Genomic DNA, 24,513 nt, shown 5'->3' with positions numbered 1-24,513 from the left:
AGACTCTCCGTAAATAGTGTGTGCTTGATTTGAACAGAAGCCTTACCCAACCTGCTGTAGGGCCCGGTTTCTAAAGATGAGTGCACCGCGAAGAGAAGTTTTGGGATTAAACTCCATATCTCACCAAGCAGTGTATGAATTTGTTTGATCCTGTCTGACCGCTCATAGCCTCAGGAGGAATTTATAGCCAATTGCAGTGGTGTCTTTTGGCTACTTTCAGTGCCCTCTAGTGTCAAATACTAGTCATATTTGAAAAATGTTTTTTTTTGGAGTTTGACTGTAAATATGTAGCATTCATTGCACATTGTCATTAAACAACCAGGCTATAAGAAAAAATCTCTCTCTCTCTCTCCTCTCTCTCTCTCTCTCTCTCTCTCTCTCTCTCTCTCTCTCTCTGTCCTCCATTGAAGAAGGATAAATGGTCATAATGTCATTGAAAACGTGAACATTTTTTATTATTATTTTATGTGCAATTAGCCCATAATGACAGCATGGACACCGATTCAGAGCCAAATGCAAAATATGCAATATGATTTAGAAAATAAAATATGATCAAAAAGCTTCATTTTATCAAGTAACCTGTGGCGGACAGTAAAACCACTTACCGGTACTGTACATATTTTTAGGGATTTTGTATCATTTAATCCCTTACTGTGTGGGACATGCAAAAATCATGTAGACCTACATAAAATGAAAAAAAATGAAGACATTTAATGTTTGAAACATCTTACATTTAACACATTTTAAGAGATTTACTGTGCAGTATGTTTGAACACTTAAACTAAGACCTCAAAGTTGAATTATTCTGCTACATTTTCATGTTGATTGAGTTATTTTGATGAGGACACCGCAAGCACGTTTTTACACAGACTTCACTGCTTAGCACAGTATAGATGGTTTGTATAATGTCAACTTTGTCACACATTGAGAGCAACAGATAATAACTATTGTCCTCCAGTAGTTTTGAAAATGGTTGATTCAAACTTCCCAAAACATCTGACGGCTCACATCATTGGACAAACATTGACTCAAGACTATAATTGCATCTCATTTGATGGCAAGATAGATATATCCTTCCCTTGGGCCATTTAGCAAGCTATTTATAAGCACATTGCATTCATAAAACCCCTTCCAAAATATGTGACTGAATTTTTTTCTTTTCTCATATGTAGCATGCTACAGGAATAATTGGCAGTTTTTAAACACATCTTTCCCTCTAACGAAACTATAGGTTCAGATTATTTCATCTAAGGTCACTGATTTAAATAAACCAAGTGGAATTTACAATTATTGTCTGTTGGACAATCAACAGTCTGGTTGTTTTTTGTTGTTGTTGTTCCCCCCACCCTCCCCTTCTTGCTTTATAATGAAAGCATCGAGGGGATATTTGACAAACTGGTGACATAAGTTGCTATGTTACCAAGTTACCACAAGAGGGAGGTGTCAGCCTGAATTAGTCCATCTCACGCGCGGAGGTCATCAATACACACTAAATGAAGCAATAGTCAGTCATTTCCTCTGGTTAATTGTCCCCACTGCTACCCAACATTGCATTGTGGGACATTGTCACTGCAGCATGCCTCGGAGAGACACATACCATAGGCAATTACCTGGTCGTTATGCTCTACTATGAGCAACCATCTGAAGACAGGTCTGTTGTATAACGACTTTGTGTGCTATTTGTAAAGAATTTGAAACATTTGTCCGCAGGAGTATTATTTTCCCTTAACGAAAGTGAAGGAGTATGACAAGTGATAATGAAATTGACCAATTTGTAACCAAACAGAACGGACGTCAGATAAGATTACATTTTATAACAAAAACACTCAATTTGCCCGTAGGGCCAGAAAAAACAAGCACAGTTCCGCCATAAGGGTTCATGTAATTATTAAAAGACATAAAATGACTTTGAAACTTTCCATTCTTTGAAGCCGTATGTAGGTCATAAGAAGTTGACAACATGGTACACTTGCACAATCTAACATAGGGGTCACCAACTCCAGTCCTCAAGGGCCACTATCCTGCACGTTTTAGATGTGTCCCTCTTCCAATACACCTGTTTCAAATGATCAGCTCATAAGCAAGCTCTGCAGAAGCCTAATCATTTGAATCAGATCAGGTGCGTTGGAGTGACATCGAAAACATGAATGATAGGGGCCCTCGAGGACCGGAGACGTTAGATTCTAACGTTGTCCAGTACAAGAGCTGTAGTAAAAGGTCCGTTTACAAATTTAATCATGCTAGTCGGAGATGTATTTATGATCATGTATTTATGAGCAACAGAAATATACATTTTGAATTACCGTATTTCATAGGGTAACGGAATATGCTGCAGTTCAAGTAACATTTGTGTTGATCAAATGTCTTTGAGTGTCTAGAAAAACATGCTATAAATCAAAGCTATTATGATGATGATGATGATAATCATTATTATTAAAACCTGATGAGTTACTTCAAATCAAACGTTTGAGAAAAACGATTGCAAGAATTCATTTAAGTTGAGTAACTTAAGCAACTAAAGTATGACAATAACATATTTTATTTGATTACAAGTAACACGTCCATCCATTATCGTAACCACTTATAAGGGTCGCAGGTTAAGCAACACAAATTTAATTGAACATATTTCCCAAAATGTCTTCACATTTATATAAAATACATCATATCCACCAGAGATGCTGATTATGAAATGTAGCTCACAACAGATTTTTGTCTAGTTGAAGTTGTCTGTCACAAGTTTTTGCTCTGACCAACCAATCAAGGATTGAAAAAGGCTGACACCACCGAATGCCGGCTCGCTGGGTCCGTGAGGATGAACTTGAAATGTGATTGGTTAAAGAAAAAATCCCATTGCTAATAGTTTAAATTACATCATCAGACCTACTGATTCTGAAGGCAGCGTAAAGAGGCTAAAATCGGATTGGACAAAAGAATCTCACATCCGCATATTGTACATCATGTAGCACTGTAACTGGAGGCAGTGCATCCAAGAAAAATATTATGAGATGAAGATACTGTTGACTGTTGGGAAGAAATAAATACAATTTCATGGAACAAATGATTATATAGGTTGTAAATGTAGGTCAGTGCTTCTGAAAGGCCAACAGAGAAGGCCTTGATGACCCTGTTGGCCCACCACTGAATTCTACACTACTGTGACCTTTACACATCTGACAGACGGCATCATTATCTTTGTAAAGACACTTTGGAAAAAGCCTAGTTAGTGAAGATAATACTGCTGTATATTAACCATATCAGTTCTACTGTATACTGTAATAATAAAGACTTTTATTTTGAAGTGCATGACACGGCCTTGGTTTTTGTTTTCTTATTTTCACAGCTCAGCAATGAATTCTTGCTAGCGTGGCTTTGTGTGTGTTCCGTCAAGCCACTCCTTACGCTGTCAGCATGGCAGGGTTTTGCTGCACGTTGACAGCATGCTCCAAAATGTTCCCTCCCTTGCTGTCTCTCTTCCCCAATGTGCACAGAGCTTGGCTAAAACCTAAAAGAGGAGGGCCCTGGTGTGTGTTACCAGTCTTGCCTTTTACCAATCACAGTGGTTTCCCCGCCCTCTTCGTCACCATGCTTGCCTTTGCTTCTTCCCTCTGTGTTCTCAAGCACAACTCAATAAAAAAAAAAAAAGTGCAAGGAAAAAAAGTGATAAGAAGCAAGCAGCTTCTGGGTGTTGCTTTCAAGTGCACTCCCGCTGAATGTGTGCGAGAGCATGTTTGTGTGTTAAGGAAGGGGGGTGTTCACTCTTTCTCCTGCAACAGTAGGAAGGCACAGCAGCGGTGTTGGCCTGAGACAAAAGGCTGAACGCGGCAGATCCACGGGAAGGGTGATACAAGGATAGGAGCAGGCAAAGTGGCCCAGTGGGACTGCACTTCTCAGGGAGGAGTTGAACCTGCTGCCACACCTCATTTTGGTCCTGGACTGCAGGCGTGACGGTAAGGCAGGTTCCTTCCGTGTCTATTGCTCTGCTAGAGCTGAGGTATGCAAGCACAATATTGACTTCCTTCCTGACTTTTCATTTGCTTTGCCTGGGACTCCCATACCGGCGCCTCCTGATCCACCTGTCCTCCAAGATGTCAGACGATGAGTGCCGTTCACCCATCGGCCTGGACTGCTGCAGCTGCTGCCTGGACCTGGCCAACGGATGTGATGACTCGGCGTCTCAGGGCCTCAGCGCGACACTGGCGAGTCCCACCAGTCCCAGTGTCAGTCACTTCCGCCAACTCCGCAACCAGCTGATGTACCAAAACCTCAACACGGACAAGCTGAATAACATCATGCGGCAGGACTCCCTGGAGTCGGTAGTGAGGGACCCCTGCTTCCTGCTCAATGAGGGAATCTGCAACAGCAACATAGACCAGACCATGTTGTCTATCTTGCTCTTCTTTCATAGGTTTGTTCCCCGATCTGCTTTGCATGTCTCATTTTTGCACTATGCGTCACCACATATAGACTGCTTTATTAGGATATGCGCTATGTGCTAGTTATTGGTTTTTACATGAACCAGATGGCTGATGCAGACTAAACACTTTGGATCAGGACTTTTTGCTCAAAAGGCTGACCGAACTGTTTATAGTCCTTGTTTAAGAATAGGGTTAATTGTGGTTATGATCAGGTTTCTACTTGGGAGTATAGGTCCAGAACGAAGCATATAATGCGGTCTATCAAGTCCAAAGGGCATCTATTTTTATCTATCTATCTGATATGTTGCAAAACATGACAATCACTTGTTAACCCTTTCAACCTGCTTGACTGGGTGAACTGTAAATGGATTTGTACACTGTCAAACATGTTAGAAATGATTGTAAAGCTTGAGCTTGCCATCACATCGAATCAATTTAAGTGATATTTTACGACAAGGGGTCAATTAAAACTCGTACGAGGCCTTTGCATTACTGCCAAATGGTGTTTAAAAAAAAAAGTTCGCGAGGAAAAGATAGATCCCGGCCAAATGGATTGTTAGTTTGTTTGGCCGATACTGTCGGATGACTTCAACCTCAAATTAGCAGTTATACTGCCTTTCCATCACTGTTAGTGTCGCTTGGGACACATTTACTCTTCAAATACGCTAGACAGATAAAGTACGTCAAGTCAGTTTATTTGTTAATTTGTACAGTGCCAATTCTCAACAGAAGTTAACTCAAGGCACTTCACACAGGTCAACAACTGCGCTCCTCATGTATGTGTGCGAGGTGTTTCTGAGATGGTGTCACAATATATATTTCAACCTACAAATTATGAGTTTCCCCTTTCAATATGGGCCAGACAAAGTCTACAAAGAGGTCGTTTGGCATTTGCTTTGATCAACATGCTTGTCAGGACAACTCGTGGCTGCTTTACAATGACAGCACACCTCCGCACAATGCCCTGAGCATCCAACAGTTCCTGGCTGTGAAGAACATTGCCTTGCTGGAGTAAAGTCCCTTCTCACTTTACTTGGTTGCTTGTGTTTTCCTCTTTACCAAGTTCAATAGTGTCTTCAAAGGGCTTTAATACCTGGAGGACATCAAGATGGCCAAGATGACTGAGTGTATGAAGGCTTACCAAATAAATCTGGGACAGGAGGTTAGACTCCAGGGGATGGCTTTGATATCCAAACCACAAACTACTCCTTCAAATATACCTTTTGTGACACCAGACCTTTTCTGACACACCTTATATGCATACAGAGTAATAAAATTGACCCGAACCCCACATTAGCAAACACTTGGCAACAGAGGCAAGGAAAAACTCCCTCAAAGAAAACTCCCACAGATCCCAGGCTATAACAGAACACAGGCTGACAAACAAAACATGCATAACGCAGGTGAAGATCAACAATGAATTACTTGTACAATTTGTTTTGCGCAAATTTTGGCACCGGGCGCACTTCCTAACGTAACCCACCCATTTGAATTTTTCTTAATCTGGGTTTAGGACCAGCAGTGGGTAGGTATTCCATTCGATGATCTTTAATCCTTGAACTGAATGATATTTAAACTCAGGAGCCATAGAGTTTGCCCTCAATTACAGTGCTGATGTGCAAACAAACAGTAGCAGCAAAAAATAAATAAATAAAAAGACACAGAAATAAACTGTGGCGGGCACGTCGGTCCGTCAGTCGTCATTCTGACCGCAATGACATTGTCCCAAATTGTTTTTATTTCACCAATCACCATGTTGTGTGAGAGTGTATGTGTCTGTTGTTTTGTTTTTTCACATGAGTGTGTGTGTGTGACATAGTCAATACATTCTTGATGCTGATTGGCTATCGCCGATGTACTGGGCGGGCCTGAAATAATGACAGAATGATCACTGATGGACAGACATGCCGGCCACTGGGGATAAACAATACAATAGCTAAAACAATTGCAAGAAGTTAAAAATACATTGAGCATACATTTAAAATGGCTAAGGGAGGGGAGGAATGATCAGTTCATAGATCTTTGCAGGGAATTTCAAGACAGAGAAACTTGAACCAAGATTAGAAGTTCAAAGAGTTTTTAAAAGAAACAACTCATTGGGATGTTTAGTAAGACCAAACATGGTAATCGATAGAGCTGGGCATTCCGCCTAGCCGACGGACCGGTCCATCTATCTGCCTATGAAGGACACTCATGTTGCTGGCAATAAACGATAAACAGGAAATTAAAAAAAAAGAAGACGGGTTAAGCATAAACGGAAGTGAATTTTCGCCCGTCTATGTAATCATCTATAACCTGACATTGATGATTATTGTTTCGTTTGATGCTGGTAAGTTTGCTGCTTGATTCGTGTATTTTACATCATGTTTTTGGTCAGCTAACGGGTCCTAATAGTGTGCGGCATGACATTAGGATCACACCATAGACTCTTGACAATAATAGATGTGCGCTCGGAGACGACTCCTCTTAGTGCTGCTTGTATTCTGCCCGTTTATATCAGAAAGAAACATGCCAAGTAAACACTGCTGCTACGGAACTTGCAGAAACAACTCCTGACACTACGACCGTCCACGTATTAAGGATGTATTTTTTTATTAGTTTCATGAAGCCAAAAACTCTGAGGGATAAATGTGAATGATGGGTCAACTTGTGTGGACGTCCAGGTTTAACGGCAGCAAGGTGAAGCCTTTTACCTTCATATGTAGTAAACGTTTCATTGGGGGCCATATAGTGTTACAGATGACCATCCGGTTGATCCCTTGCATTTTGTTTTTGTTTTTTTGGCATATGGATGTGAGGCTTTGTAAAGCTCTTTGGGCAGAATGATATAGATACACAAAATAACCGCGTAATAGTGCACTATCTGTTCGAATATGACAGGTTTTTTGGGAGGGGGGGGGCGGGGTCAGGATTAGACGGATCAAAATTTAGCTGTAGTTGGTCGGAGTTTGTAGTCAGAAACTAACGGAAGCCGTTTAAAATCATAGGCGGGTGCTATTTTTTCTGGCCGGACAAAATGGTGGATAAACGGACGGCGGAAGGGTACCCCGGTTGTAGGCGGAAGGCGATAAACGGACCGCAATTTTTTAGTAAAATGCCCAGCTCTGGTAATCGAACATGTTGGTGATATAAGTGAACTGTTTACCAGTGAGTACCTTAAAAATAAATAGCGGTAAGAGCGGGCCGACCAACCAAATGATAGAGAGAGCAATGATGAGTATTGTAGTATAGCAAGCACCACAGTGTTGAACCTGAATGCTAAACGGTAAACTAAATCTTAGGATCTAAGTGAAGTAACAGAAGCATGTCTACATCATCGTAATCCAGTGCAGATAAAAACAAGGCTTCAAGACTCTTCCTTCAAAACAATTGTAATCTTGCCCTATTCCTTTACAAGTAACCATTTTTCCAAAAGTATATTTACAATCAACCAGTGACCCTAGTGGTACAGAAAATGGATTAATGGTTGAATTTATCATCAAGCCATACAGCTCGGAATTTGTACTTAGAGGCTCTCTCAATGATGCAACTATTAGAAGCATGAATAAATACATTATCAGGGTTAGGGACTTTTAACCTTGGAGGACAACATACTTTTAGTTTTGCTCGAATTAAGAATGAACTTAATCATTTTCAAGGGCTTCTTGAAAATGATTAAAAGATAGTTTCAAGTTTTGAAACACTTGTGGAGCAATGTCAGCTACACAAAATAGAGTCCTCAGTGTAAAGATGATAGGGACAATTATTCTCTGGAAACACTATATCATAAATACAAAGCATAAAAAGCACCGGACTCAGAATTGATCCCTGAAGGACACCCTTGATAACTTGCTTTCACACATGGAGATCTATGAGACAGCTAGTTCTGGAACCAGATACAAACATTTACACCAAAGTCAATGTTGTATCATTTACTTAACATGTATGAATGATCAACAGTGTCGAAGGCCAAGTCTGTAAACAGAGCCAAACAACGTTTTGTTTTGAAAAGTGCATACTATTGGGGCACTTGCACGGAATTGAACCTGCGCCTTCTGCACAAAAGGCAGCAGAATGTACCACCGCACTGCCAATGCAACCGTGATACATTAATGATATGGACATGCTTATGGGCTGCTTTCAAACCATTTTCCACATGCTCTATAATTGTACAACATGCCGTTTCTGTGGCGAATATCACATTTTAAGCATAGCATGTCTGCTGTGCGTGTAGCAAGTGGTGAGGGGCAGATCTTTGCAGTACGGGTTCCTACTGCTGGAGAATAATCCAGTTTTGGTGTTTAAAGTGTTTTCTTTTCCTTCAAATTCCTATTAGAGACTGCATAGCGACACATTGTACTGGAAAGCCATTTCAAGTTTCATTTTCCAAAATTTGTAAAGTGGCAATTCTGACAGTTTTGCATATCGATGGTCCTGTTAACTTACCATTGAAGCATAGTACTGCAGTGTATGATGTTTTGAGCATGAGGATAACAGTTGATTGAAAGATTTTATTGTTTTATAAAACATTTTATAACTTTGAGGAAGATGCAAATTGTTCTGTGTTTATGTGTTGCTGATTTAAATGCACATGCTTTGGATAAATGATCCTTAATCTTATTTTCTATAATTTGCATTCAGTTAGTTAGTGCGGTATAATAGGCCTCCTTACCGTAGTGCCCAGCCTCAAAAAGGCAATATTGTCGCTGTCGAGCAGAATCCTTGTACTGTCAAAATGACACGTTTTCAGGAAATTAAAAAAAACAAGTCTGCATGTTTGAATTCCCAGACACCACTTCATTCAAGTTGTATTGTACCATATATTGGTAGCATACACTGTATCATTTCACACTCACATCAACACAACAGTACCCAAAAAATACATTCAATTGCTAATTTGATATGATTTAAAGAAAATGATCATTTACTGGCATAGATTAAGATAGTACAGTCAAACAAGGAACCGGTGGCAGCCATTTACTTCAAAGTCTGCAGTCATGTTGAACCCCCACCATGCAAAAAGCCTTTTAAAATTTTACAAAAGCAAACGCCCGTCCTACAACATGATCACAAATGCCTTCATAAAGGTCTCAATCCATGAGTGATGCAATTAAAAAAAATCACTGACCCGACTAACCCGGTGTATTAAGTGGATATTAATATGAAAGGGAGACTTACCTCCGTGACTCATAAGGGTCCTACTACAACGAAGCATCACATTGATCAATTTCAAACAAACAAGCCAGCTTAAACTTACTTACTATTTTCACTCATTATTGTTGAAAAACAAATATCCAGATGTTGAATAGAGGCGAAAATTATGCCACAGCTTTTGAATGAGGAAACAGAAGTAATTTTCCAACACTTCACAAAGCAAAACAAAACAAAACAAAAGTTGCATTCATGAGCAGCAATGTATTTGTTGTCAACCATTTTCCACCGCTTTAAATTGAGTAATATTGCATAAAAAATAAAAGATGAAGTGGGGACATACATGACAAAAAAATACAAAAAAGAAAGAAAAACTGGATCATATTTTAACATACAAGATTTCCGGCCGGAGAGCGACGATATATTAGTAGCCATTTTAGATATATTGTATGATTCTTGAAAATAAAAAGGTCTCCTTGCATTACTTAACACATCACCTATGAACCCAGATTTGGTCTAGACTAGTGATATCAAGGATACTTGTTATCTTTGTATACCAGTGTTTGTCAGCAGGAATAATCAGTATCAGTATTTTAGTTACTAAATAATTGCAGCTATCAAATAAAACCTAGTTAATTTTTAACCTGTGTCGATGCTGTACTTATCTCTGAGCTGTTAAAGGGGCATAGCACACAGTAAACCCGACATAAAACAATCAGAAAAAAACATTTATGAAAATTGCAGCTGAGTGATGGTGGACATGCTCCACTGCTTCATTTTGGAAAATAGCTCTGATGTTGCCATGTCACTTTTTTGAACTTGAAAACTTGTTTACCGGTAACTTTCCTTTGGTTAGGTGACATAAAAGCCCTTTAATGTTTGAAACACGGTGACCCCGTGTTTCAAACATTAAAGCGTGGTAAAATAGGTTCTTATATCATGTATGAGCAATCGGGTGTGTTTCACTCATACTGGAACAAAAAGGGGGAAACGAATGTCAGCTATGATCTGTGATCAATAGTCATAGAATCTTTTGCCAACATTTAGAACAATCTTGTATAATATATCCTCAAACTCAGCTTTACTCTAAGATGAACACCAGGATTAATTGTTATTCATTGCAGTCTGTGTTTGCACTACCTGCTTTGAATGACATGTTCATATTTACACAACTGAATTCCGTCAAACTTGCTTTGCAAAAGTAATAGCTTTGCACAAGTTCGATCCATCATACACACATTAAAAACTTTTAAAGTTGAAAATTGAAAATCATTGAAAAGGATCTCATGGCACACTTGGCGAAGCGTGTTGTAAGATTAAAAACAACATTAACGTTTGACATTCATGCATCAGAGGAAATATGCCAGAATGACCGTGTAACTGTTTGCCAGACAAACACAATTCGCATGCAGCCTGTACAATTTGTTCCTGAAACAATGCTCCTCAAGAGTGTCACAGATCATGTGGCTGTCACGGATAGACTTTATCGTCAGAATTAGAAAACTGTTTGCATTTGCACACAAGTGGTGCCGCTAATGCGCTCATTCATTCTCAAATGCATTCGCATTTTAATCCTCTCAGTTGAAACAAGAGAGAGGGAGCTGTCATGTTTTGTTGAGGTTGGCTGGAGTTCACATATTTTTCAAGTGCTTGAAAGTGAGGGCCTGGATTGGGCAGTTGTATGCCTTGACTTTACCATGGGTATCAAATCTTGCATTTATGCCAGTTTTATGAGCATATGTTTAGCAATAGAGAGCATATCAGGTCATCTTTTGGAATTAAACATCAGACAGGGGCCAGCAAACCTGTTATCTAAATGAGTCAAGGTTCACGGAAATGTTCTGAAAGGCGCATTTTGTCTCCCGAATCATGCTGGGATATTAAGCCAGGAAAGCCTAACTAAGGGCGTTCCGTTTTGTGATTTCCTACGAATAAAACTAGAAGGAAATGTGCTGGTTTACTTTGAGGCTAAGAAAGCAACACCCGACCCGGACAAGAGCCCTACTTTTATAATCTTTATTTCAGACTGCCAGTAGTCTTAGATATTTAGCGAGCACTAAACACCTCAGCACGCCATGTTAAAGAGGGGTAAAGAGCCTGCTGCTCTAACACTTACCCAATCACATAGTCTGTTCAAGTGGGAAAAAACCAAAAGAATTTAAACAGCTCATGAGGCCTCGGAGATAAGACACAGTCCATTTATCAAGTCAATCCTCTAAATGAGAACATTAACTAAAATAAGTCATCCAGACTAGCCTTTCCCTGCCTGAAGTCCAGTACTACTAAAGCAAAAAGCTTAAAGTAAAAGCATTCCAAATAACAATAAGTTGCATGCAAGAGAGGAAGTTGCACAAAGAGTAGTTGAGTTGTTTTGACTTCTTCATCCACTCATTTTGAGTGAGATAAGACACCTGATGGGCATAATCTTTTCCCACATATGTGAAATAAGGATTTATCAAGATGCCTTTACCGGTTTGGTATTTCTAATCTGTCCCAACATTCACGTCCTGGTAGCTGCCATAAAATGTCCCACACACTGGCCTCAGATCGCCAGCACTGGCAATGGTCCAACGGACTACTGAACAGCCGTCCAACAATGCCGTGGAGACAGTATCCAGCTGTGTCGCAGATCCCATGGGGGATAAAAACTCCACTCTGCAATCCAAATACAAATCAGAAAATAGCTTCAGTGCAAGAAGCCTTTATTTGATCCAGTGGCACAAGGTTATGCAATCCAGCAAGGACACTCGCCGTATATAACGATGACCATAAGTGGCGAGTGTGTGAGACCTTTGGACACAGAGGAAATTAATGTTGCCCACAGATATGCAGGCCACATCTGATTATGCAGGAACAGTTATGCATTGAGAGCATTATCTGAATGGACTAGTTCCAACAGTGTACACTAATAGCGAGGGATCATAGTGCATGATACAACTAGAGCAATGAGTTAGCACGAAATGTCAGCTTGCTTTGAGTTTAACACAGTAAAACGTGTAATAGATTTCCCCACTGTGGGATCAATAAAGGCATTCTTATCTTAATAGGAAGCAGTGAGGGAAGACAGTGTGGTAGTGGTATAGAAACAAGGAAGGAAAATAATTCGAAAATAGATTGTCTGGCTTCCATCCTAAAATTCAGCGCAACACTGTAGATGTAATTTACAGAATGCTGTGTAGAGGCTGCTGGAAGATGAAATAGATATTAACTCCCATACATTGCTATACACATAATGCATTAACATAGTGTGCTACAATAATAAATCATACTGTGCATGAAGGTCCTTTTTTAAATCAAAAATTCGACAAAGAGAAAGAGAATTTGATACAAAATCAGCTCAAATGTTAGTGTTAACAGTAGTGGAAGTGATACTGATGTGATTGCTTCTCCTCTGTAGACTGGTAATGTTGCCATTCAAATATTGTCTAATCTTTCAACATCTATTCCTCATTATCAGGGAAGTTGATATATTATTCATAATAAAATAACAGTAATAAGAAGTCGTGAAAATATTTTCACCAAACCAAACAATAAATGGACCAACAGAAAAAAAAATGAAAATGAATTGAGTACATGAAGTTATGTTCTGGGTCCAGTTTAAATCACAATGGATTCTTTGAACCTTATAACTGTGCTTCTTACAATAGCTGCCAATTGGATGATTTTTGTGTGAGGACACATGAGGCATACCTGACATTTAACACCTGAACAGGCACACAAAACACACAGAACAATGATCATGAGCTTACTGCACTGGTTGATGCGACACATCACATGACTGTATTCCAATTGCACGTTGCCTCTTTTGTCTTCATATTATTAGGGTAACAACAGCATAATGGAAATTGTTTCAAAAGGAAAGTCCCTGTCTTGATGACAATCTAGGAGGATTTTTAGAAAACGGTACTGAATTTTGTATAATAATTATTTATTTGGTGGGTAAGTAGAAAAAAATGATTATACCACTAATGTCATGAAAATGTCAATCAGCTAAATATAGTGTGGTATTTTCTGGCAAAACAGTTCATTTTAAGCACAAGAAATTCAAATGTTTGTGCAATCTGTTCTGTTTACATTAGATAGGACATTCATATATTTATGCTGATACAGTACATATATACCTTGGTAACACACTTACTCTACATATCCGCTTATGAATATGAACACAGATGGTTCCCAAAGGTGACCCACACTGTCGTGCTGTTGTTGATACATCACAATGGAATCCAGCTAAGCTGTTCTGTCCTGCATACCGGGCTACTCAGACACCACCCGTCATGTTCCACAGGTGGATTATAATTGTATACTGCAAAGTCAAATCCTCCACATCACAGCTTGCTGATTATCCACCTTAAATGCACCTTCATAAAACCTTGCGGACTCCTCAACCAACTGCTAACCAACCGTTAAATGTCAGTCGCCGCTGCCCGGTCAGTGGCTTAAAAATAAATTCAAACTCGAGCATCAAGTTTAAAATCTCAAATATCGAGACACAATAGCCTTGTTATTTTGTTGCGACTGACTCGTAAATCATAACATCCCAATATCCCCGTGTCAAGGAATGTGCTGAAGCAAAGCCTTAAACTATGTTGGTGTCTGCCGAGAACGCTTTGAACTAAACCCACGGCTTTGTCGCGTAAACACACCTTTAATTGGAAACTAAATGGCAACTGAAACTATTCCAATGGAAAATGGGTCAACGCAAAATGAAATAAGGTGGCTTCATTGGACAATATGTCGGTGTAAAAGAAAACATGCCTGTATTCTTCTATTCATAACCATCCTTCATTTAAAAGAACAGAGCCACATCCTCTCCTTTTCCTATTTGTTAAAACTTCCTATTTGCTTTGCCTCAGTCGACACCACAGTTGTGTTGTTTGGCAGTCGTTGGTCTTATATAATGCAAAGGGTGGGGTGGAGTGTGGGTGGGGGCACGGGGTGGAGATTTTGGAGACTTGTGCACTGAGCTTATCTGTTTGGACCTTAGCAATGACACCCATTCATATAGTTAAGAAGTCTGTCAACACACACAATCTAACCCTCCCAATCCACAGACATACACACGCACACTCACGCAACGCCCCCCCCCACACAGACACAGCCCTTTCCGTGACTTGAGATCAGACGGTGCTGAGTAATAGTTTCACAAATAGTCAATATGATACAATTACAGCCTTTAAATAGACATTAAACGTTGAAACACCTTGTGTAACTCGTGCCATGAGGAATTTGTGCGTGCACTATTCTTTTTATCAGCCTGAAAGCTGGCCTGCGAGGACTTGAAGCATTGAAAATAGAAAATATCTGGAACCTATTCTTTATGACTCGAATGTCTTCCAAGCTAAAAGCTCCATGGCTGAGGAGCAAAGGATTATTTGTTCTATCCCAGACTCATTGGTGTGGAATTTACCGGGGTTTTTTTTAGATTGCTGGACAGGAGAAGTGGGAATGATATCACACTCTGCATTTGGGATCGCTGTCAAAATGGTGGAGAAATGCAGATTAGACTTTTCATAAGCATCCTCCTCCACAGGGAAGAAGCTGTTCTGTTCCCTAGTAGAATAAATCCCTTTTTATTTCTGCAACACACGTTACTTTTTTGAAAGGCTGTGTCTCCTCAGGCACACAGACATGCACATGGGAACAAGTTACACTGATATGCATCCATGTGAGGCCTCAAATAGATTTACAGTAATATCTCTTCTTGCCTTAGACGCTTTCTACATTCATTTTGAAAAACACTTTTTCACTTGCATGCAGTGGAAGTTCTTCCGTCATGCTTAAGTTACAAATACTTGAGCAACCATGTTGCCAAAAGCTTGTTACTGCAAATTGCTCTGAGGTTCATGAGGCCATGATTTCCAGAGTGCAGGATGGGTTACAGCACCAAGTCCAATCACAAACAAAACACTCATAAACAGTTTGGAGCTCTTGTGGCAAATGTGCGATTTGAGTTTCCCTGAACATGAGTCACCTGTCAAATAATGAGCAATAAGGAAATGAGCCTGTAGAAACAGGAAAGAAAATCAATTTCAGTCAGGGAGTACACGTCAGACTCAGCTAGGTTATTTTGGTCTGTTAAACTTTGATATATGAAATGCGGGTGTTGACCAGAAAACATGTTTTCCCATTCACTCACACAATCTTCAATTTGATGTGTAAAACTGTACAGAATGCTAAAACATATAAGGGCCTTTGGAGAGTTTGCCTGCAATATGAAATCATTTGTAAAATTGGGGTAGTAAGAAAAAAATAAACTTCTTGAACTGAAGGGGGCGGCCATTTGGTCACTTCTGTCGACTGAAGATGAAGACGACCAATCATGGCTCAGCTTCAGAAAACAGGTGAACCGTGATTGGTCGTTATGCGAGCCCTAAACAATTTCAATGTCATCTTCAGTCAACAGAAGTGACAAAATGGCCGTCCCCTGAGCTGGTTAAAAGTGGGTGCATTTTGCTGCTTAACTTATATATTCCACAAACGCAATATTAATTAGAATGCGGTATTTCAAATAGTGGGGCTGTATAGAACATATTCTAAAAAAAATTTGTTTGGGCTGACTTCCCCATCAAGATGAACTGACCCTGGATAAAGAAACTATTCATGTTTTTGCAAGTGGGTTGTTTCTTTGCAAACTTCCCAGTACTGGAATCCACTGTACTGGAATGGGTTCATCTTGCACACAGTCCACACACTTATGCAAATTCCACTCAGGCGACCATCCACATCCTTGTCAAAGGCCTGCATGTAAAGCCCCATTTATGCCACAGACCTATTTGTGTCTGCTGTTAATGCAAGGTGATATATAAAACAGAAGCAGAGGCCAGCATTTCCCTGGCAGAGTTTGACAAAAGAGTGGAATTTATGTAACACTTGAGGTCACAACTTCTCAGTGCCTCAGAGTGCTTTGAGGTTAGCTAGGACCGAGGGGATTTTCTTATGTCAACAGGACTGTCTTTTCTCTCCTGCTTTAGTGACCAGAACGAGTGACTACTGACCTTCTCTTCACTTATAAAACCACACTTTAGTGATCCACACTAAATAAGTCAGGAGGCAAACGTTTTGGTGCATAGCTAAGATTGAAATTACCATTCTGGTACAAATAATTACCAAATGAAAATATCTCATTCTTGTTTTCCTTGAATTGAAAAAGTGAACAAAAACAATGTTAGTGATTGAAATGCATCTGGATCTTGTGATGTGTTTTGGCGCTTGTCTGCAGGCTGCAATGTGAGGATGATTTGACTAAATTTGCATGTTATCGTATTACAATCCAAATCATTTTAAGGTCAAATGAGTTCATTGAAACATACAGTCTGTTGTTTTCTCAAACTTGCATCATTTGGAATAATGGTTCACGCACTCACTTCACATTGAGAAATGCATGCATGTAATTGTATGAGTGTAAGTGCACGCCAAGTCCTTTAAAGTATGGAAGATGAAGGTTATCTCGTAGCCCGAAGTGTTATGACAATCAAAATACCAACATTATTTTGGTGTCTGACTGATAGACATCGCCCTGTTCTCGTCATGTTACATAACAAACAGGCAGACCAAACCTTATGCCATTATTGGCAAAATACACTTATTTTTTCCATAACACTGGGCATGTTGTCAATGACAGGATTAAATGTCTTATTTTTATATACACATATTGCCCACTTCCTATTCCACTAGTGGTAAATTGTACTATTGTAGCTCATATCAGTAAGAAATTCAGAGAAACAACATGATTTAAAAAAAAAACTCTGTTCTATTACTGACGGACAAAAACGAAACAAACAAACAAAGGAGGAAACAAAAAAACAAACAGGATACTTCCTCTTATTCATCCTCAATAAAACCTGCTATGGCGAATGTAGATGCAGCAATTGTCCCATGTGTTGTAATTTACTTGGAATGTCAAGAAAAACAATAACTGGGGTTGCTGGAACATGGAAAATTTGCACTTTAATTGGGAAGTAAAAAAATGCTCATTTACTGGCTTTACGCAGTAGGTGCACATGAAGAATCTGATTTTATGAACATTAAAAAAATTAAATAAATGTACAACTGAACATTAATTTTAAAATCAATCAATCAATCAATCAATCAATCACTCACTCACTCACTCACTCACTCACTCACTCACTCACTCACTCACTCACTCACTCACTCACTCAATCAATCAATCAGTAGTTATTGGACTGAAAATCAATAGGTAAGGTAGGCTCCCAAGAAGGGAGCGAACATTTTCACATAGCAAACATAGTAAAGCAGGTAGAGGCAGCCTGGGTCGCCTTTACCTACTCATAGGCCCCGGGGCTATCCATCAAATATAGGCCACATTCCCCGCCTCGAAAGCAGTGAAGGTAGAAAATTCCCGTCAGAGTTCGTTCTATACTTTTCTTGTTGCCAGGCAATTTTGTTTGAACATGTTAAATGTTTGTTTGAACGTGTTCAAAATTCAAAACGTTTTGCGAACATTTGCAACATTGAACAAACCCTGGCGAAAACTCTGACGTGAACGCAAAATTTGCTGCCTAAGAAAACACTGCATATGTTCGCAGCTCAGTGCAAGCATAAAGGTTTTTTTTTCTGAGATACTCATTTTTTTAACATTATGCATTTTATTAATTTTAACAAATAGAATAGCCAACAAATCAAAAGGTTCATACACTATAGTTTTTATAAAGCAATAGTGCATTCCCCAATCACTTCTATGAATTAATTTGAATAGTATTGCACTGATATAACAAACAACTGCAGACACAAACAACACAAGGCCCTGCAGCAAATACAAACAAGGCCATTTTTCAGGGTAGAAAACTTGCCACTATCTTAACGGAAAGCGGGCATAACGGCGGCCGCCGCCACAGCTGCCCGCCCGCCCGTCCGTCCGTCCGCCTGCCAGCCAGCCAGCCAGCCAGCCAGCCAGCCAGCCCAGCCCTGGCTCCGAGGAAGCCTGCATGGTTGATCCTGCTAATATAAGCTTAAAAGCCCTGCAATTTTAAGTCCCCACGGTCCGTATACCCAGAATGTAAATTTTCCGAGACAACTTCGCAAGGATGCCATAATGACAAGATTGACAGACAAATAAACAAAACAAAAACAATAATGTGAAATTTAATGCCTTCGGTTAGGCCCCCTAGAGTGGGCTTCGTGTACTGCAGCAGCAAGTGACCCTCTCCACGGCTGCGGCATTGCACAGAATCGCCTGCGGCTTGATCAATTTTTTTTTTTTTTTTAATTCTGATAGGCCCCCGACTTCCGTTGGCCCCTGGGTTCAGCCCAGGTAAGATCGTTGGTAAATGCGGCTCTGGTGGCAGCCACTCTGATAAGTTTTTAAAAAATACCTGGAACAATCACAACGTGTTACGGGCGTAACGAGTTAGCGGTCAGGGATTTCTAAAACATTTGGCAGCCCTGAGTTTTGCATTTCATTGTGTTTGACTGAGGCGCAATATGCACATTTTAATGCGAATCTGCTTATTCGGAGCCTTGGACATTAAAATAAAAAAAAAACTGTTTTTAAATAAATGAGATTGAAGTAAATTATATTGCCATAAAACATATCACAAAACAAGGCAACAGAATGCACCTAACCAAAAGTGCATAAACAGTCATTAAAAAGTATTTACAGTACACTATATACAGCGTCTAAGGCATGATATCCTACCACTGTATATCAACATGAATGTCTATTTATACATGCCCAAGCTATGAGCAGGCTATGATTGTGAGTAATAAAGTATGGCAACAGAACAGCACTTATAGTGTAAAATGATATGTATTCTGCAAATGGCAATTATTGGAGAAAAAAAGATTGATTAAACAGAATACCGTATACATTTTTCAGTTTTTAGTACAGTACATATGGAATTGTAGTATGGCTGTGCGTAGGTGGTTTTTTTTTTTCATTTTGTTTATTTTTGTGTATTGAGGGACAGTGCAGGGTCATAATGTAAAATTAAAAAAAAACCTAATATTTTGGCCCACAATAACCCTTTAAATAGTACATGGCAGTTATAAACGTAATGAGACATACCAGAGGACAGATTATAGACTTAGATGCTGCTTATCACATTCATCCCATTATATGAGGCTTACACTATTTTTTGCAGATGACTGCAATGTTGTAATGTGAGCATGTTTGGCATCCACTGGAATGGCACACACAATATATATATATATATATATATATATACATATATATTTGCCTTCACACGCAATTTCTCTAGAAATTGCATTCTCTAGTTACTGTTCACGGGCCGGCACGGTGGTCGACTGGTTAGCACGTCTGCCTCACAGTGCAGAGGTTGTGGGTTTGAATCCAGCCCTGGCCTTCCTGTGTGGAGTTTGCATGTTCTCCCCGTGCCGGCGTGGATTTTCTCCGGGTAGTCCGATTATCTCCCACATTCCAAAAACATACGTGGTAGGTTAACTGAACATTCCAAATTGTCCCTAGGTATGCTTGTGAGTGTGAATATTTGTCTCTGTGTGCCATGCGATTGGCTGCCAACCAATTCAAGGTGTCCCCCGCCTACTGCCCGAAGACAGCTGGGATAGGCTCCCGCACACCCGCAACCCTTGTGACGATAAACGGATTGGATAATGGATGGATGGATGTATACTGTACATATACAGGTATATGAATGAATCAATGAATAAAAAAATAAATCCACGACACAAAATAATGTTTTACATTGCCAAAGGGTTTCCTGCTTAAAAGATAGTGTGGCATCATTTCCCTGCTGGCTGCATTTGGGTCAAGTGAAACGTCTTCAATTTTGAAATGTTTACCTCAAGAACTGGGAGTACAGCCAAAGCCTCCAATCAGAGGAAACGCCACCTAACAACAGCTGCGAAAGCCTTCTCTGCCTCTGTCGCTTTCCTCCTCTCTTTCTTTCTTCCTCATTTTTGTATTTTCCTGTTATGTTGTTTGCCTTGCTGCTTCGTCTCTGCTACCAACCAACTAACCGCTGACCTCCTTATGAAAGACAATACCGTGGAATCTTGTTTTGTTATAATTTGCGCGTTTGTCTGCTAAAGAAGCCCATGCCAGTGCAAGACTATTTTCTTTTGACTGGCCAGCTTGATATCGAGGCTGAAAGACAAAACAATGGACATCAAAGCAATAGTATAGAATAAACAATCGTGCTGCCATCTCTTTAAGATAATGTGACTCATCATGTTACTGTGCAGCCAAAGGTTTGATCAAGCACTTTGCACAACTCTTAAGCAAAACAAAATATGAGGTGTTCAGGCTGCTTGAATAATACAGTATGATAGACTTTTAGACAACAAACCACTGGTGCTGTCCGAGATGCCCCAGTACATGAGTAGCGGTTGTATTTTGCCACAGTGCCTATATAATACATCTTTATAGTGCACATGTAAAGTTTTTTCAGGGTTTTAGTAAAGTTTGATGGAACATTTTGCTTTAATTAAGTTTGACTGAAGGGCAAAAACAATTGCTGGTAATTTAAGAGTGTGTGACTCAGTGAAGATATGAATGTGGATGTGAATGATTGTCTGTCACAGTATGTGTGATTGGACCACATTTTCCTGGTGATTTCAGTTGAATTGCCAAGTTGTTTGTCGGTTGAAACATTTGTTATTCTGTGGGTCCATTGTATACTTTTCGAGAATTAGTCAGTCATTGTTTTTGGACAGTCTAGTGGTTTTTATTATAGGTGAGGTAATGCCCTTTCTGAAAAGGTTTGAGAAAAACATTTAAAGACCACTAAATTATGTGACCCAAGGTCACCACCGCTATATTTTACAACATTTTTTGCAAGATGTTTCCATAATGGGGCTTTAGTGAGAATTTTCTTTTGCAACATGAAGTCTTGCAGCCAAGTGGAGGAACCTTTACATCACAATGTGGTTGCATTATCTCTGTGTTTGAGGAAACATGCATATCTTTGGAGTACATACTTAACTTTCATTGGGTGTGTCAGAAAGTATTTCTTTAGGATGATCATCCAGTTGAAAAGGGAAAACAAATAAAACCGTCTAATAATGACCTTCATGGAATTTTAATGTTACGTGTGTTGGCGTGCAGGCCCTTCAAAACACACAGTGGCGCGCATGCAAAGTAAGGCTAAGGTATGACAGCTATACCACATACTAACCCGATGAGTACCGCAGAACTCCACATTGCCAACATTCTCTCACAGGTTGCATGACACAATGAATAGTCTACCTGTGCCCAAAATAGTTGAAAATGTACCAGACAACAGGGAGTGGTGTGACAAGACAGGTCAGAGGCAGGATAATTGCCTTGACACAGAGTCAGGGTTAGGCCGTGCTCAAGCACGTCAGATGGGATTTACTGTTCTGACACTGTGCGGAAGGACAGGAATAACAATAGATTTGGATGAGGAGGAGGAGATGTGCAGCATCGGATGTTCAGGGGAGAGATGAAGACATAGAGTCGGCAGGAGCAGGACTAATGACTGTGCACAAGGTGGCAGACAAGAGACACAAGTTACCATGAACAATTTCATTACCTTTATGGCACATATAGTAATGATCAAGTCCCACTGTACTTTTAATTTGGGAACTTCATGGCACGAACTCCTTGTGGTTCCACTGCTGTCTAGTTAAAGTTAACATTGTAGTTAAAGTACATTACATGAATGTGAATGTGGCAAATTGGCTGAAACAAAGACTTAGGTCTAATGTGTGAACTACCGCTAGATCACGAGGGTGTGGGAAAATGAAAATGCCTGATTTTGTTTCTCTTCTGCAAATCTTACAGTAGTTCCCTAAAATAGCTTCCTGCTTCTCAGACAACTATTTCCATTCCCTGGCAATACAGTAGGCACAACTGTAAACTGAAGAAAAGGTACAATTTATTTCAGACTGTTTAGAATATAACATTTCTGATTTATACCTTATTTACTGTGGCACAACACAACAAGCAAAGTGAGTTTATTTCTTGCTTGACTGCATTGCCCTGTACTTGACCCCTGCATGACCTCTGCCAGTGGCTTTCTTGAGTTTTGAGAGTCTTGATTGCCAATCATTTGCCAATGGATTAAACAGAATGCTGTAGAATATTTCCATTCAAAATGAAATGAGTTTGAATTCCCTGTCACATTCTACTGCTGAAAGTTGTTTTTTATTGCCTGAGCGAGTGAGTGACCGCTGCAGTTTGAGCATAAAGATAAGGTGGCTGCTTACGTGGGCGCCTTCGGAACAACAAAGGCCTCTTACGCAATTCTTTTTGCACAAAGGACAAATCTGACGAGAGATTTTGCTTCTGGAATCACTCCAGTAGATATTCAAGCTGTTTAATAACCAATGTTGGCATGTGTCACATCAGAATATAAAGAAGCTGGTGCTGTACAGTCAACACACAACAACTTTGACTGAAATGAATCTTCTAACAGCCACACAGTATGGTGGACCTAATGGTGTGCAGGTGTGCCTCTCAGTTGACCTGAGGATCGCTGTTCGAATTCAGCTCCGGCCTTCTGCGTGGAGTTTGCGATTTTCCCCTTGCTCGCGTGGGTTTTCCTCCCACATTCCAAAAGTGTGTGCATGTGTGAATGGATTATGAATGCTTGTTTGTCTTTAAGTGCCCAGCGATTAATTAGCAAATAGTCCAGGGTGCGTCAGTTGGGATAGGCTCCAGTTGACAATGATCAAAGGATGGATGCGTGGCACAACCCCATCACATTTCTTTGTCACATGGAACACATTTCTATTCATTCACATTTCACACACACACAATTTTATCGTTTGCAATATTGTGACCTCTTGCTCAACTTCATCGCTGGATGTGGTCATAACCGGATTGTTGTTACAGTATTTTCAGCACTTTTCATACTTGTGCGCTTCTTACGTGTTATTTTTACCTGCGAGCATGGACATGAATTGTTGTGTTGTTAGCAACACCTTTTCATGTACAGACGTCTGTCGCTGGTCTTGTTCTTTACATAAATGTGATACTCACAATAATGGTGTCTTGAACTTTGGAACCCTTGCCTACACGCCAACAGTGTTTACTTGAACTTTTATACGTGACTGCAACGGCTGATTGTATTTACTTGATTGTATTTACTACAGCCGTGCAACTTTGAAACAAGGAAAATCAAAACATAATTCCTGTGTACTGTGGCTTGGAGTTGCCAAGTTCAAGAGTCTCAAGTGGAAATATTTCCTGTTTGTTGCTTGGAGGGAGCAGAAACATTCACTTGTGGAATGCCTGGACAGTAGTTCTCTCATTTTTTTCTAGAAGTTCAAGATCAATCTATAGAAAAAAACTCTTCTCATTCATGTTGATTGATAAGCTTTGTGTGGCAAATGGTCTCCTTTTAATGTATCTGTATTGATCCATTAAAAGACACATAAACTGATTGAATGTACATGTTCAGGCAGCAGCTTTCATATTGCAGGATAAGAATCTGGAAAAACAACTCCCATGTTAATATATCCTGTAGTGAAAAGAGAGCGGTTTTGGATCGTGTGTGTGCGTGTGGATATGTATGTATGTATTTATATTTATTTACATATATATAAATACACATAGACATTCGGTGACATTTCATATCCATCACAGAGAACCACATTCGCAATTATGTAATGCCGCAGCATCAATCACATAGGATTTATTCAGGCTTCTCTGCATAGATAGATTGAGGCCGTATGTTGAAGAAACTACATTAAAAGAAAAACCAGCACAAATACCTTTGCTGGTGCCCTTTCTTAGACAGACGGGGGATTGTGTAAATCGTTAAACAAATAGTAAGCAGTAATTGATGCATAAACCTTGACCTTTGGAAGCATTGTTTGTACACTATCTTGTTATAAGAACAATAGCCAGGGCAACCCATGATCGCCTACTTTAGTGATCTATATAATAGTGGTGGACCGACATGACACTGTTAGTTTGTGATTGTGAAAATTACTGTTCAATATTGTGTGCACTTCTCGTACACAGTGCTCATAACTAAAATGTGTACAACATTTCGTATTC

General features: G+C 39.8%; 1 protein-coding gene across 1 annotated transcript in view; it reads left to right on the top strand.

The window, feature by feature from the left end:
• Window positions 1-3,651: 3,651 nt before the first annotated feature.
• The window catches only part of tsc22d3 (TSC22 domain family, member 3), a 34,317-nt gene continuing 13,455 nt past the window's right edge, over window positions 3,652-24,513 (top strand). Inside the window, exons 1-2 of the mRNA XM_086020913.1 lie at window positions 3,652-3,947; window positions 4,086-4,405. Coding sequence (XP_085877039.1) covers window positions 4,086-4,405 — 320 coding nt within the window. The 5' untranslated portion in view covers window positions 3,652-3,947. The remainder of the gene's footprint in view (window positions 3,948-4,085; window positions 4,406-24,513) is intronic.

This window comes from Filicampus tigris, chromosome 2 (assembly GCF_054856515.1).
Source record: "Filicampus tigris isolate MCC_2025a chromosome 2, RoL_Ftig_1.0, whole genome shotgun sequence".
NCBI lineage: Eukaryota > Metazoa > Chordata > Actinopteri > Syngnathiformes > Syngnathidae > Filicampus > Filicampus tigris.
This window is presented reverse-complemented; position numbering and strand designations above follow the sequence as displayed.